The 14,976-nt window shown below is 40.5% G+C and overlaps 1 protein-coding gene and 1 long non-coding RNA gene across 12 annotated transcripts in view; one reads left to right on the plus strand and one right to left on the minus strand.

Moving 5' to 3' along the window:
- LOC123589522 overlaps positions 1-5,184 on the plus strand; it is a 38,690-nt gene extending 33,506 nt beyond the window's left edge. The window contains exon 3 of the long non-coding RNA XR_006708374.1: positions 4,842-5,184. This is a non-coding gene — a long non-coding RNA (uncharacterized LOC123589522). The remainder of the gene's footprint in view (positions 1-4,841) is intronic.
- Positions 1-14,976, minus strand: part of SMURF1 (SMAD specific E3 ubiquitin protein ligase 1) — a 110,457-nt gene that overhangs the window by 26,473 nt on the left and 69,008 nt on the right. For 9 of the 11 annotated variants that reach the window (XM_045461711.1, XM_045461712.1, XM_045461706.1 and 6 more), the window contains exons 2-6: positions 5,191-5,229; positions 3,924-4,032; positions 2,503-2,636; positions 2,272-2,337; positions 927-1,002 (exon numbers count right to left, since the gene is read on the minus strand). In XM_045461711.1, the coding sequence (XP_045317667.1) occupies positions 927-1,002; positions 2,272-2,337; positions 2,503-2,636; positions 3,924-4,032; positions 5,191-5,229 (424 nt within the window). The remainder of the gene's footprint in view (positions 1-926; positions 1,003-2,271; positions 2,338-2,502; positions 2,637-3,923; positions 4,033-5,190; positions 5,230-14,976) is intronic. The other 2 variants (XM_045461708.1, XM_045461714.1) reach the window with 1 other exon arrangement.

Below are 14,976 nucleotides of genomic sequence, written 5' to 3' on the forward strand. Positions count from 1 at the left end.
CTCATTACTCAGAATATAAACAAGGTCCCCAACGTGCATTTAGTAGGTAGGTATGTCTCTTTAAGTCTCTTTTATTATGAATTTGTAGATTCTCTTCCTCTTTCTTTCTCTTCCAACGTAATCGTTGAAGAGTTGTCTTCTACACTCTCCAGAGCGCCCCCTTCTGGATGCTGCTTAGTGTTCGGCAGCAATTTCCCGGTCCTCTTTCCAAGGGGTGCGTTAATGTCAGATTAACTCTCTTTTGTGCTGTTTTAGCAGCCATTAATGGTTACTGCCCAGCTCCATTAAGGCATTGGGGATCACAAAACTGTGATAGTGACCAATGAGCTTTTAAGTTTTTCTGTGTGTGTTTTAGGGTTTTTCTGCTGAGTGTCGTTACGAACTCAAGAATTTTAATATATTTGATTTGTTTCAATCCACTAGTTATAATTCTTTCTTTAAATTTGTAATGTTTATTTATTTATTTAGAGACAGATGCAGCAAGTGGGGGAGGGGCAGAGAGAGGGAGAGGGAGAGGGAGAGGGAGAGGGAGAGGGAGAGGGAGAGGGAGACGGAGTAGGCTCCGTGCTGTCCGTGCAGAGCCCAACATGGGGCTCAATCTCACAGACCTGATCATGACCTGAGCCGAAATCAAGAGTCGGAGGCTTAACTGACTGAGCCACCCAGACGCCCCTACGGTTATAATTCTTACTGATGCTCAAACTCCCATCTTTGGCCAGCACAAACCTCTTTAAATTGGATCCTGAGTCTTATGGGCACAACCCCACTAGTCTTTACAGCTTCCTTTATAAACAAGGAAACTGGACCCCAGTTTTATCCCAAACTGCATCTCAAGCATTCGGCACAAAGGTGTGAAGGCTGTTTCATAGAGAGTGAGAGCCCAAGGCAGCAGAGAACTCAGCAGGCATCGCCACGGGGATACGTACCCTTCATTCTCTAACAGTCCTCGGCAGTCTACCACAGACCCTCCAGTGCCTATTCTGTCTCGTGTCTGTAAACTGACTAAAACAGAAAAGAACGTCTTGTATTAAAATCCAGTGGCATTCCATACAGTTGTGATACAGTGAGCCATTGCAAAGGTGTAACTTACGTACAATATTATTATACAAAGCGAGGCACATGTATATACATAAACACAGCTAGTCCTGTGCTTTCATGTCTGAAGCATTTACTCCGTTACATTAGCTCTACACCACTGCATACTGTTTGGAACATTCCTTGTAAATGTGGAGGAGAGGCTGTGTTTTCACGCTCTCCATAAAAATAACAAATTCCCGGTATTCACTTCCTCTAAGTTACCTCGTTTTTTAAGAAGATCTTGACTCATGTTTAATAAGGACACAGAGAGCACTTTCAGTATCTGCAAAGTCTAGATGAATTTAAATATTTATTCTCTATCCCTACTGTGAACAACAAAGACGTTTACAAAGTTGCTTCTAGTTACTCGTTTTTCCCCTGGCACATCACTCCACAGAGAAAAAGAAATCACAAACAGGAAAAGCATTAAGTGAGAACTTTCTCATTATGATAGTTTTCAGGATGCATACCCACTGTTGACTTATTTTGGGTCAAATATATTCAAGACAATACCTAAAAGATTTGGGGTCGTGACTCACTCCGGTACACTGCTAAAATACTAGGTTTTCTCCGATTCCTTGCAATGCACAGAGGCAACATTTGAATTACCCTAAAATGCTAATGAAATAGGGTGGATAACAGAACAAGCCATTTAACAGATAAATAAATCACTTCCAATGGAACACCTCCAGTCAACACTTGTAACACTAGCACATTTGATCTTTTTTTTTTATCCTAAAGAATTCAATCCTGACTCTATCAAATCCTAGCACATGGAAGTCTTCAGAAGTCATCTTTGCCTTTTATGCATATTACAGGTCTTCCTGAAGAAACTATTTCTCAACTCTGGTACATGTGGCCACCATTCTTGTCACGTACACTTGGTTAAGACCATGGCAAATTAATTGTCTATTAACGTGGTGATTAAAATTATATTTAAAAATTATAACCTGAAATCTTTGTGTAGCCTAGTCATTTTAACTCAACTTGGAATGACAGGATGAAGAGAATTCAATAAAATAATAAAACCACACAAGACGAAAGTTTCTAGCGCGGAAAAGATGGCCCCGGATGTGGCTCGTCCTTTGAAAGTATGTCACCACGGTCAGTGCCCGAGTGCGCTTTCTCGGTGATGGAGAGCTGAATGTTAAATTTTGAAAAAGCATCTCTTTATACAGATGAGAAAGTTCTTACCCACTATTTGGCCACGAACTGCATCAGTATCTGAGGGAGTTAGTTTGCATAGATCCAAACGCTGGTCTGCAAACAAATAATTCAAAACTTAACCCAGGGAAATGTTAACTAGGGAGGAGGGCAGGAATTCTGTATTCGGTTTTCAAAAGGAAAAAAAAAAACAAAACGAAAAGATGCCTCATAACCCTTCTTCAGTTGTACTATAAGGCAGAAGAGCATTTTGGTTCTTACATCCAGTATCTTTTAATCTGCTGATGGCGTTGGAAAGCAGCCGCGCACAGCCCAGAAAGCCAGCTCCCTGCTTCTTGTGAATCTTCTTGTGGTTCCACACGCTGATGGTTATGGAATCAGTTTTCCCAACATATCTGAAAACATACAAACTCCTTTTTAATTGCCTCTTTGAATTATGATAGCCCGTTGAGATTTCATCTGACTGACTTCTTAATACAAAGGAATCCTTTTAAAATGACGTTGGCTCTATATACCCCACACATAACAGGTGCTCAATAAATACACATCTACTAACTTCAAGGGGCTGGGGAAAGGCCGACAGCCAGTTATGTAAGAAGCATACGTGCGTAACTACATCATGATAATCATCTTATAACAGAGATTCACTATATTTTTATAGTTCCAAAGGACGATGACATAATTCATAAAATCTCACCAATTAAGCTTAACGTAGAATACTAGTTTGCAGCAAGGGCCTACTTATAAACCACAGATGCACCCAAAGCACATTAAAGAGTGCTTTCTACCTCCAACTACTCTTCATGCAAATCAGCCAGAGGGCAGTTTTCGGGAAAAGGGGCAACAACCATCTCCCAAGCCACTTAGGATTCCTGAGTGTAACTAAAAGTGAGTCTTGGAATCTGGTTACAAAAAATCCCACCCAGACTCCATGCAATCTGTATTAATACAAAACCAATAATCACTCAGTGTTCTTTTGATGACACTGTCTTAGCAGGGCCAAGAAAACACAGGTGTATCTAAAATCATGGTCTTCAAAGTGCGATCCATCTTAGGAATGAATGTTACATCCATTCGATCATACCGAGCTATATTTTCTACAACAAACTTCATCTTCTCTTGTAGAAAATATAGTTCCTACTAAAAAGTAGAAATTTTAAAAATCAATAGAAATATAAACAATATATATTTGAATAATAAGTATGTACAATAATAATGCATTTTCAAAAAGATTTTATTTTTAAGTAATCTCTACATCCCACACGGGGCTCGAACTCACAACCCTGAGATCAAAGAGTTCCTTGCTACACCGACTGAGCCAGCCAGATGCCCCAATAATAATGCATTTTTAAAGTAAAACTCTACAACAAGCTTCAGAGGTTCACTGCGGGGGAGGGGGGGAAGGGAACAGCATACAAAGGACCTGAAGTATACCCCTTTTTCTCCTGTCAGCATGGCCAGGAGATGGAGAAGTTTGAAAAACACAGTACGGAAGCAAACCATAAAAATCTATGAACATGTCAAATGCAAGAACTTCCAAGTATACAATAAAATTAGGCAATATGTATTCATTTGGTTATCAGTGAGAAGTTAGTAATCGTTTTTATTTTATTATTAAGTGCTTCTCTTGAAAGCTAGATTCCTGGTGCTCCCCAAATGGCTTAACAGAATATTCAACTCACAGATCATAGTGCTGGTTCCATTTTGGGTCCAATGTGTTTTTCACAGTGTCCGTTGAGTGGCACTGCCCAGATCCATCCACCACAATCTTTGCAAAGGGGTCGGGGAGTCCTAAAGGAGAGGAGATGGCCACACCGGGATGAGATTACACGTCCATCCATGTGACACAGAACACAGTCTTACAGGCTACAGAGAGCTTTGAGATCATCTAATTTGGTGAAGAACTTTACCCTGGGGCACTGTATTCTCTAATTTAGGGTTAGTTTGATCAGCAAAATAAGTTATTTCTATTTAGCTTTCTAAGAAAGGCAACCCAGTCTGACACCACAGATTTTTAGGGGCTAGAAAACTACAAAAACTAGGCTTAAATTTAGAATCATTTCTGATGATCACCAACTGGGCTAATTAAATGGAAGAAAAGAGATCTATAATTCATTATATTTATACCTCCTAAAAAAATAACACCTAGCAATCTTACTTACTGGGCTTTGTCTATTTTATCTACGAACCCAAGTATTCACCAAGTCTTAATTAGGTGGGTTCCTAAATGCTGGCGTATGAGTCGCACAGATTTATAGGATCAGAGAGGCGGCAAGTTAAGGGTTTTAGAGACATGCTTGATGGGGACCACTACTCCGGAGGTTCCCAGCTCCTTGAATAAGGCCTGTGAGCCTAAGTTTCTTCACCTTTAAAGTGTGAATAATACCACTTAAGAACTGAGCTGCATTCTTGTGAGGATCAGAGAGTGAAGAAGTTCATGCTGCAGGCACCGACTTGGTGGTGGTGAATTTCTGCAGTTAAGGGGTGATTTCTTCCTTCGGAAAAAGATCCCCTCTGGTTTTTACGCTTCCTTTAATTATGAGGCTTTTAAAATGTGATTTCATTTCTAAAATTTGACTAACAATTTGACTCAAACCCAGCTCTTTTACAGAAAAGCGTCTCGTGTGTATTTGAGCTGAGAACACTTCATCCAGCAGAAAGCAACAGATTCAGGGCTGGAAAGACGGAGAAGACAGGGTGCGGCCGGAACAGGGAGTGAGACAGTTTCTCTTGTATGAGTTATAACGCTACGCCTAGGAGCTCGAAGCCTCCACATTGTTGCCAACTTGGAAATGAAGTTTGTCAAACCATGGGTCCGTTCGTAGAAGGCAGAACTAACTCTGAGGGGACTATGTCCAGTGTTGTCTTTTTTTTTTTTTTAAGTTCAAATTACAAAAATATGTGAAGAATACTAATACTGTAAGAGAGCAAAAGCGGGTGTGTACTTACTGAAGAAATCTTTCTTTGCAAGGTTCTTGGCACATAACACTGAAAACAAACAGAAATGCTAGGGTTAGCATTTATGGGGAAGATTTTCATCACACCTAGTTGCTATGGACTGGATTGTATGGGACCCACCCCTGGGCCCTCAATTCACGTGTTGAAGCCCTAACCCCACTGTGATAGCATTTGCAAGAGGCCTTTATAGGAGGTGCTTACACTTAGATGGGGTCATCAGGGTGGGGCCTTAAGGTGGGATTAGTGCCCTATAAGAAGAGACCACAGAGCTCGCTCTCGGTCTGTTCTCCATGTGAGGGCGCAGCAAGATGGCTGTCTATACGCCAGAAGCGGGCCCTCACCAAGAACCAAATCTGCCAGCGCCTTGACCTTGGGCTTTTCCAGCCTCTAGAATGGTGAGAAATAAATGTTCAAGCCATCTAGTCTATGGCATTCTGTTATATCAGCACAAACAATTGAGACACAAGTCTATATTTGCAACACAAAAAAAATTCTAAAAATTATCTTTGCCAATGATGTCTTTCAAGTTGAGTAGCACATCACACACACACACACACACACACACGCACAAACTGACAAGCAACTAAAAAGTATTTTCTCCTCCAATTGGGAGTCAGCCATAACAAATATAATTTTTTTTTTACTTTTTTTTAATGTTTACTTATTTTTGAGACAGAGAGAGAGAGAGAGAGAGAGAGAGAAAGCACAAGCAGGAGAGGGGCAGAGAGAGAAGGGGACACAGAATCTGAAGCAGGATCCAGGCTCCAAGCTGTCAGCGCAGAGCCCAACACAGGGCTCGAACTCATGAGCCATGAGATCATGACCTGAGCCAGAGTCGGCCACTTAACTGAGCCACCCAGGCACCCCTAAAATGTTTTAATTTAAGCTTGAAATCTGAAACACACAGAAATGGATTTATCAATATGCTCTTATGACTGCATAGGATCCCATGAATGCCAATTCAAATGAAGACCTACAATATTTACCTGTATAGCTCCTGCTGATGGCAACAAAAGGAGCTGTGCATCTCTGATAGTCTAATAAATAAGGCAATTTTGCAAATGCTAGAGAATAGAAAGTAAGGGGAGATTGATAGAAAATATTGGACCATCATCAAGTGCTGTGAAAAGCAAATGAGAAAATACATACTAAGAATTTAGCACAGGGGTGCCTGGCTGGCTCAGTTGATTGAGTGTCCAACTTCAGCTCGGGTCATGATCTCACAGTTCATGAGTTCAAGCCCTGCTTTGGGCTCTGTGCTGACAGCTCAGAGCCTCAAGCCTGCTTCGGATTTTGTGTCTCCCCCTCTCTGTGCCCCTCCCCCACTCATGCTCTGTCTCTGAAAAATAAACATTAAAAAAATAAAAAAAGAATTTAGCATGGGGGTGCCTGGCTGGCTCAGGCAGAACAGCATGTGACTCTTGATCTTGGGGTTGTGAGTTCAGGCCCCACGTCAAATGTAGAGATTACTTAAAAATAAAATCTTTGTTAAAAGAAAAAAAGAATTTAGCACAATGTTGGCATAGAGACAGAATACAATTAAAGCTACTGTTATTATTGTAATAATGAGGTGGCATCAATTACTGTGAAGAAATTTTGTCACCTAATCTGTCACATGATTAAAGCTTACCAGATCAAGGGAAAATACACCAATGGCACTTTTAGAGTGCTTCACAAATTTTGCCAATTTTCAAGAATGTAGTATTTTTTAAAATTTTTAATGTTTATTTATTTTTGAGAGAGAGAGAGAGCACAAGCAGAGGAGGGGCAGAGAGAGAGGGAGTCACAAAATCTGAAGTAGGTTCCAGGCTCCAAGCTGTCAGCATAGAGCCCAAAGTGGGGCTCAAACTCAGAAACCATGAGATCATGACCTGAGCCGAAGTCAGACACTTAACCAACTGAGCCACCCAGGCACCCCAAGAATATAGTGTTTTACTATAAACATTTTAATATATTCATATGATATATTGCTCTGCAAACTTTTCACTTAATATATTTTTTGTATAACAGCATTATCAGATATAATTCATACACTATACAGCTCACCTATTTAAAGTGTGTGATTCAGTGGTTTTTTAGTATATTCACAAGGCCACAGGATTGTACAACCATCACCATCAATTTTATTTTATTTTTTTAAGTTTATTTATTTTGAGAGAGAGAGAGAGAGAGCACAGGAGTGAACGTGAGCAGGGGAGGGGCAGAGAGAGAGGGAGAGAATCGCGAGCAGGCTCCATGCTGTAAGCACAGAGCCCAAAGTGGGGCTCGATCTCACAAACTGTGAAATCATGAGCTGAGCTGAAATCAAGAGTCAGACGCTTAACCAACTGAGCCACCCAGGCACCCCATCACCATCAATTTTAGAACATTTTCATCATCCCTCCAGATAGAGATCCCCTACTCATCAGCAATTACTCTTCATTTAACCTCAACTCCCTCTACCCCACTCCTAGGCAGGCACTTATCTACTTTATGTCTTTGTGGAAGTGCCTATCCTGGTCAGTTCATATAAATGGAATCATACAGTACATAGTATTTTGTGACTGGCTTTGTCCACTAAGCAGGTGTTTTAAAGTTCACCCACATTGTAGCATGAATCAGTGATACTCCATTGTACGGAAAGACCACATTTTCTTTATCCATTTATCAGCTCACAGACATTTGGGTTGTCTCCAATTCGGGGCCACTATGAATAATGCCATACAAGTTGTTGTGTAGACATAGATTTTTGTTTCTCTTGTTGGGAACCTACGAGCCGTTATGCTGCCCATTTCGAGGACGTGTCAGACTGTTTTCCACAGCATCCGCACCATTTTATCTTCCCATTAGCGGTGTCTAAGGGCTCCCATTTCTCCACGCCCTCACTAATACTTACTGTCTCCGTGGCTTTTCATCTCTCTGGTTGTCATTTGCATTTCTCTGATGACTAATGACTTTGAGCATCTTTTCATGTGCTTACTGGCTACTGGTATGTCTTCTCTGGAGAAATTTCTATTTAAAACTTTTTTTTTTTTTTTTTTTTGCCCCTTTTTAAGTTGGGTTATTTGCCCTTTTGTGTGAGAATTCTTCATTCTAAATATGTTGATATCTACAGACAAGATATCCTCATCAGATACAGGATTTGCAAATATTCTCTCATTCTGTGGGGCTTTCATTTTCTTGATGTTGTTCTTCGAAGCAACAAAGTTTTAATTTTGAGAAAGCCCAATGTATCTATTTTCTTTGTCGCTTGTGCTTTTGGGGTCATGTTTAAGAAGGCCTTGCCTAACCAAAGGTGTTAGAAATTTACTCCTTTATTTTCTTCTAAGAGTTTCAATACTTTTAGCTTTTTTACACTTTCAGTTCTTTTTTATTACAAAAAATTTTTTTTTTAAGTTTATTTCGAGAGAGACAGAGACAGCGCAAGTGGGGTAGGGACAGAAGGAGAGAATCCCAAGGAGGCTCTGTGCTGCCAGCACAGGGCCTGACTCGGGGCTTGAACTCGTGAAACAGTGAGATCATGACCTGAGCCGAAGCCAAGAGGTGGCTGCTTAACCAACTGAGCCACCCAGGGCGCCCTTTTACACTTTCAATTCTTAACTAGACATTTAGCCTATGATCTATTTTGGGTTCATTTTTGTGTGTGATGTGAAGAGGTCCAACTTCACTCCCTGACAGGTGGCTATCCAGTTATACCAGCACCATTTACTGAGAAGAATATTTTTTCCCCATTGACTTGTCTGGACTCTTGCTGAAAATTAATTCCCTGTAAATTTGAGAGCTTATCTGTGGTCCTTCAATTCTAGTCCGTTGATCTACATGTCTTTCCTCATACCATGACCACACTGTCTTGATTACTGTCTTAGTCTGTTCAGGCTACATAACAAAATACTACAGATTAGGTAGCTTATAAAAAACGATTACTTCTCACAGTTCTGAAAGTCTGAGATCAGGGTGACAGCACGGTTGGACAAGGGTTCTCTTCCAGGATGCAGATTTCTTGTATATCCTCAGCAGAAGGGGCTACAGATCTCTCTGGAATCTGTTATAAGGCAGTAATCCTATTCTTTAAGTTCCCACCCTCATGACTTAAGTACCTCCCAAAGGCTCCACCTACTAATACTGTCACCTTTGGGGGGAGGGGGAACATAAACATTCAGACCATAGTAATTACCATTAGCTTTATAGTAAGTTTTGACATTAGGACGCATGAGTCCTCCTCCAATTTCATTCTTTTTCAAGATTGTTTTGGCTACTCTGGATCTGTTAAACTGTCATGAATTTTAGAATCAGCTTGTTAATTTTGGAGGGGCAGTGAGGGAAAGCCAGCATGGAATTTGAAAAGGATTTCACTGAGCCTGCAGGTGTATGTGGGGAGTAGTGTCATTCTAACAAGCTTAAATCTTCTACTCCATGAATATGGGATGCCCCCCTCTTTCATTTAAGTCTTCTTTAACTTTGTTTCATAATTTTCAGAGTATCAGTTTTATACTTCTTTTGTTAAACATATTCCTAAGTACTGTATTTTAATCTTTTAGATGCTATTGCAAATGGAACTGTTTCCTTCATTACATTTTCAAATTGTTTCTTTTATTTCTTTTTTAATGTTTACTTATTTATTCTGAGAGAGAGAACAAGTGAGCAGAGGAGGTGCAGAGGGAGGGAGAGAGAGTATCCCAAGCAGGCTACACACTGTCAATGCAGAGCCCAACATGGGGCTTGAACCCATGAACCACAATATCACAACCTGAGCCAAAACCAAGAGTTGGATATTCAACTGACTGAGGCACCCAGGGGCCCTTCAAGTTGTTCATTTGTAGTATACAGAAATACAACTGATTTTTGTATATTCAACTTGTATCTTACAATTTTGAGTTCATTTATTAGCTCTGATACTTTTATTATTTTGAATTTTCTGTATGTAAGATCATACCATCTACAGATCTAGCTTACTTCTTCCTTTCCAATCTGAATGATTTTCTTCCTTTCTCATGCTTAACTGCCCAGTACTTCCAATACAATACCGAATAGAAGGGGTGGACATCCTTTATCTCGGTCCTTATTGTAAGGGGAAAGCATTCAGACTTTCAACCATTGAGTACGATGTTAGCTGTGGGGTTTTTGTAAATGCCCATATTTAGTTGAGGAAATTTCCTTCTGTTCCTAGTGTGTTGAGTGTTTTTATCATGAAGCACTGTTAGCTTTTGTCAAATACTTTTTCTGCATCTACTAAGATGATCATTTAGTGCTTGTCCTGTATCTGTAGGTATGAGGTAGTACATTAATTGATTTTCAGATGGTATGCCAATCCTGCATTCTGAGATAAATTCCACTTGGTTATGGTGCATCATCTTTTTAGTGTGCTGCTGGTATTCAGTTTGCTAGGAATTTATCCACATTTTTTGTTCTATATTCATAATAGATATTGGTCTATAGATTTCCTTTCCTTTTCATTTTGTATCAGGGTGATAAAGACTCATAAAATGAGTTGAAAAGTGGACTCTTCTGTTCTTTCTCTTTAAGCTGGTGAAGAATTGGTATTCATTTTTCTTTTTTTAAAAAACATCTTTTTAATGTTTATTTTTAAGAGAGAGTGCGCATGTATGCACAAATGGGGGAGGGGCAGAGAGAGGGGGACACGGGATCTGAAGCGGGCTCTGCGCTGACAACAGACAGCCCAACATGGGACTCGAACCCATGAACCACAAGATTATGAGCTGAGCCGAAGTTGAACGCCCAACCAATAGAGTCGCCCAGGTACCCCGGTATTCATTTTTAATATTTAGTAGAATTTGCCAGTAAGCCATCTAGACCTGGCTTTTTCTTGTGGAAAGTGTTTTCAATTACTTATCTAATCTCTTTACTTTTTATACATCTATTCAGATTTTTCATTTCTTCTTAAATCAGCTTTGGTAGCTTGTGTCTTTCTAGAAATTTGTCAGTTCACACAGGTTATCAATTTGTTGGCATACAGTTGTTTACAGCATTCCCTGATAATCCTTTTTTATTTCTATATTGTCAGTAGTAATATTTTTTCTTCAACATAATCTTTATGCCCTTCCTTCCCAATGGAAATACACATACACACACTTTCTCTCTTTTTCGTCTTTTCTGTGGATAGATCATAATTTATAGCTCCTGCTTGCTGTTTTGTTTCTGTAATTACAAAAATACTTGTAAAAAATGAAAACTTGGAAATGTGAGTAGAAAATGAATGCCCCTGAAATCTCATCATTACTCTTTGCTTAGGATTCTCCTGGCTAGTTACACATGCTTATCATTCCCACTAAATTTTAGGATCATTTTGGGGCGCCTGGGTAGCTCAGTCGGTTAAGTGTCCGATTTCAGCTCAGGTCATGATCTCATGGTTCATGAGTTCGAGGCCTGTGTGGGGCTCTGTGCTGACAGCTTGGAGCCTGGAGCCTGGAGCCTTCCTTGGATTCTGTGTCTCCCTCTCTCTCTGCCCTTGCCTTGCTCACACTCTGTCTGTCTCTCTCAAAAAGTGAATAAATGGTAAAAAGAAAAAAAAATTAATTTTAGGATCATTTTGAGCAAATTCAAAAAAATTACTTCATGAATAAATTTGAGGGGAATCTATCTCTTTACCATATGAAGTATTCCTATTGTTGAAGGCAGTCCATTGATCCATTTATTACATTCTTCTTTAATGCTCTTAAGTGATGTTTTAAAGTGTGTCATAAAAGTTTTCCACATTTCTAATTGCATTTATGCTGAACTGTCTTTTTGTTACTATTGTGAATGGGAGTGTCCCTTTCACTGAATTTTCTAATTGTTCTTTGGATATAGGAGAGCTATTAATTTTCTTCCATTAATTTAACAGCAGCCATCATTTTCAACTCTCTTCAAATGCACCTGCGATGTTCTGTTCCCTTCAACTTCCCTTTTCTTTTCCACAATTTGAAAGTCTCAAAGGCTCTCACGTCAAACTAAAATGTTCAAAACTGAAGTTGAAACCTTCCTACTCTACTCCCTACTCTCCCAGAATCCATTACTTCAGAGACGGTCAGCTACGCGCAACAGCTGCACAAGCCAGAAATCTATGCTTTTCCTTCCCCATCTCTCTCTAATGCCTTGACTCCTCACCATCTCTACCCTTGTTCAAGTCCCCAACATCGGCCATCACCAAGTACTCTTTTCGAAATTTAAACCTCTGATCTCTTTCCTTTTTAAAAATTCCATACTGGCTTCCCATTGCAAAATTCCATCTGTCATGTTCTGACCCCAACCTACCTTGCCTTTCCAGCCTCAAACATTATCCACCAGCTCCAGGCCCTCGTGTTTCTAAGGTGCTGGTGCTGGGCTGCTTCTGAATGGAAGAATTCTGCTCACATCTCAAAAAGATTAATCTTCGCTCATATTTACAAGACTAGCAATGTTTTAATTTAAGGCTCATTCTAGTGGAATTTGATGACATCGTGAAGCGGAGAAGGTCTCAATAGTGTCAGCAAAGATAATCCTGCCTCAATTTTGTGCAAAGGTCATTTAGGGCCATAGTGAATCTAGTTTGGTTAGTGGAATAAGATTTCTCCTACTAGAATAATTTTGTGATCTTGCCCACTCTAGGAGATAAAATGATGAAATGTAATTTATCACAGCATAAAATCGTACTCTATCTAGAACTACGACTCATTTTTAAACAAATATGTTAGACACCAATTCTGTGTGAGGCTCTGAGGATACAACGATGGACAGAAAAACGAAGCTTACTTCTTTCAGCGTAGACCACAGCGTGGTGGCTTCAACTCCCAACTCCTGGGTGCCCCTCTACTGTGGACACATCTTGTCTCTTACATTCCATAATTTCCTAATCACATACCACAATCTCCTAATGTTGGGGATAAGAGCAAATTACATAATGTTCACTTCGCGTCGGGAAATGCATGGAAGTTTTAACTTGAGGTATCTTCAATTAGCAAGACACCCTCTTCACTAGGTCGGTGACAAAGGCAGTTTCCCTAAAACACCACTTGTGGTTTCACCCACCCCCAGGATGAGTGGCCATGGCACAAATTTAGTACTTTATTATAATAACCAACTTTAGAAATTTTCTTTCTTTTTTTAAGGTTCTGTATTTTGAGAAAGAGAGAATGAGAGAGCGAGAGAGAGCAGGGTAGGGGCAGAGAGAGGGGGGAGAGAGAATCCCAGGCAGGGTCCATACTGGCAATGAGGAGCCTGATGCAGGGCTCAAACTCACAAACCATGACTTGACCTGAGCCAAAACCAAGTTAGATGCTTAACCGACTGAGCCACCCAGGTGTCCCAAGAAACGTTCTCATTTGTGTCAATACTTCCACTGTTTTTCTGTTTGCCAAGGCTAGAGACTTCTGGCTGTCATTTTTATTCCCCCCTGCTCCTGTACTTACACGTGTCACCGAGTCCTATCTTTTCCTTCTCCTACAGGTCTCTCGAATTTGCCCCTTCCCCTACTTTTGTACCCGCTCTCCCATTCTTGGCTTCACTGATTCACAGCTCAATGGAAAAGCAATGGCGCCCTCCCTCCTCAGGACACTCAGCCACAACAACATCAACCTTCTGAGACGCTATTTGCGTGTCCCGAGGCTCTAAAAGCTCCAACGGCTTATTTTATTCCAATGCATATTTTACCGCTAATCTAAATTTCTCCCTGGGTTCAAATTTCTCCCTGGGTGCTCCATTCCCTCATATCACTTGTGTTTCCCACCATTCTTCAAAGTATAGCTTGGTTCATCACCGCCTCCTACCACCCCAACTGTTACCACCTCTACGCCATCATTCTTCCACTCAACCCACTCGACAGCCTCCGTCTCTTCGCTGAGCTCCAGTCTTCGCAGTCCAGGCGAAGCCACTCAGGCCGGTATTTCCTGAATGCCACTCAGTGATAACACTTTCACTAGTGCCAAAATGAAAAAAGTGAGGACAATATGGTGTGGTTTTTGTAAAAGGGAACTAAATCATTTTAAATGCCTGTCCTGTTCTGGTGTTAGGTCTTTTCTCTATTTTTTCCTATTACGATATCCCATCCTTAATGAAAATGAGGTAAGAGAAAATAGTGATAGTTTCACCAGTGACTTGGCAAAATAAATAGCTGACAATTTTATGTTACATTTACGTGAGTTTCGCCTGATCTGAAAATGGCTGCTCGTAACCACCAGCAATCTACTCCCTCATCTTGCTCCTAGTTAGGAACCATACGGTTGAGTTGTCTGTTACTTTTCACACAGGCGGGCCTCACCCCCCCTCCCCCACCCCAGGTAAGAGAGGGGCTTCGACAGGGGTTTCATGTAGAGCTGGCCAAACAATCGACAGCCACGAAACATAGACTCTGATAAGCAAGAACCAAAAAGCCAGAGAGAGTAACAGTGATATAAATACAGAAAATTAAGGTATCTCAATCATTTAAAACATCTAAGTAGGGGCACCTGGGTGGCTTAGTTGGGTAAGCGTCCGACTTCGCCTCAGGTCATGATGTCACGGTTCATGAGCTTGAGCCCCACATCGGGCTTTGTGCTGACAGCTCGGAGCCTGGAGTCTGCTTTAGATTCTGTGTCTCCCTCTCTCTCTGTTCCTCCCCGGCTCGTACTCTGTCTCTCTCTCTCAAAAATAAATACATATTTTTTTTTAATTAAAAAAAAAACGACAACTGAGTGTTAAGATAACAATTACATTAAAAATTTCAATTCAATGTGGCCAACACTGGTTTCATAAGATCCCTTAAATTAAAAAAAAGGATCAATCATGATCCAGCAATTCCACCCTTAGGTATAGAATCAACAGGAATGCACATGTATGTTCACCACA

The sequence above is a fragment of the Leopardus geoffroyi genome, chromosome E3, assembly GCF_018350155.1.
Source record: "Leopardus geoffroyi isolate Oge1 chromosome E3, O.geoffroyi_Oge1_pat1.0, whole genome shotgun sequence".
Taxonomy (NCBI): Eukaryota; Metazoa; Chordata; class Mammalia; order Carnivora; family Felidae; genus Leopardus; species Leopardus geoffroyi.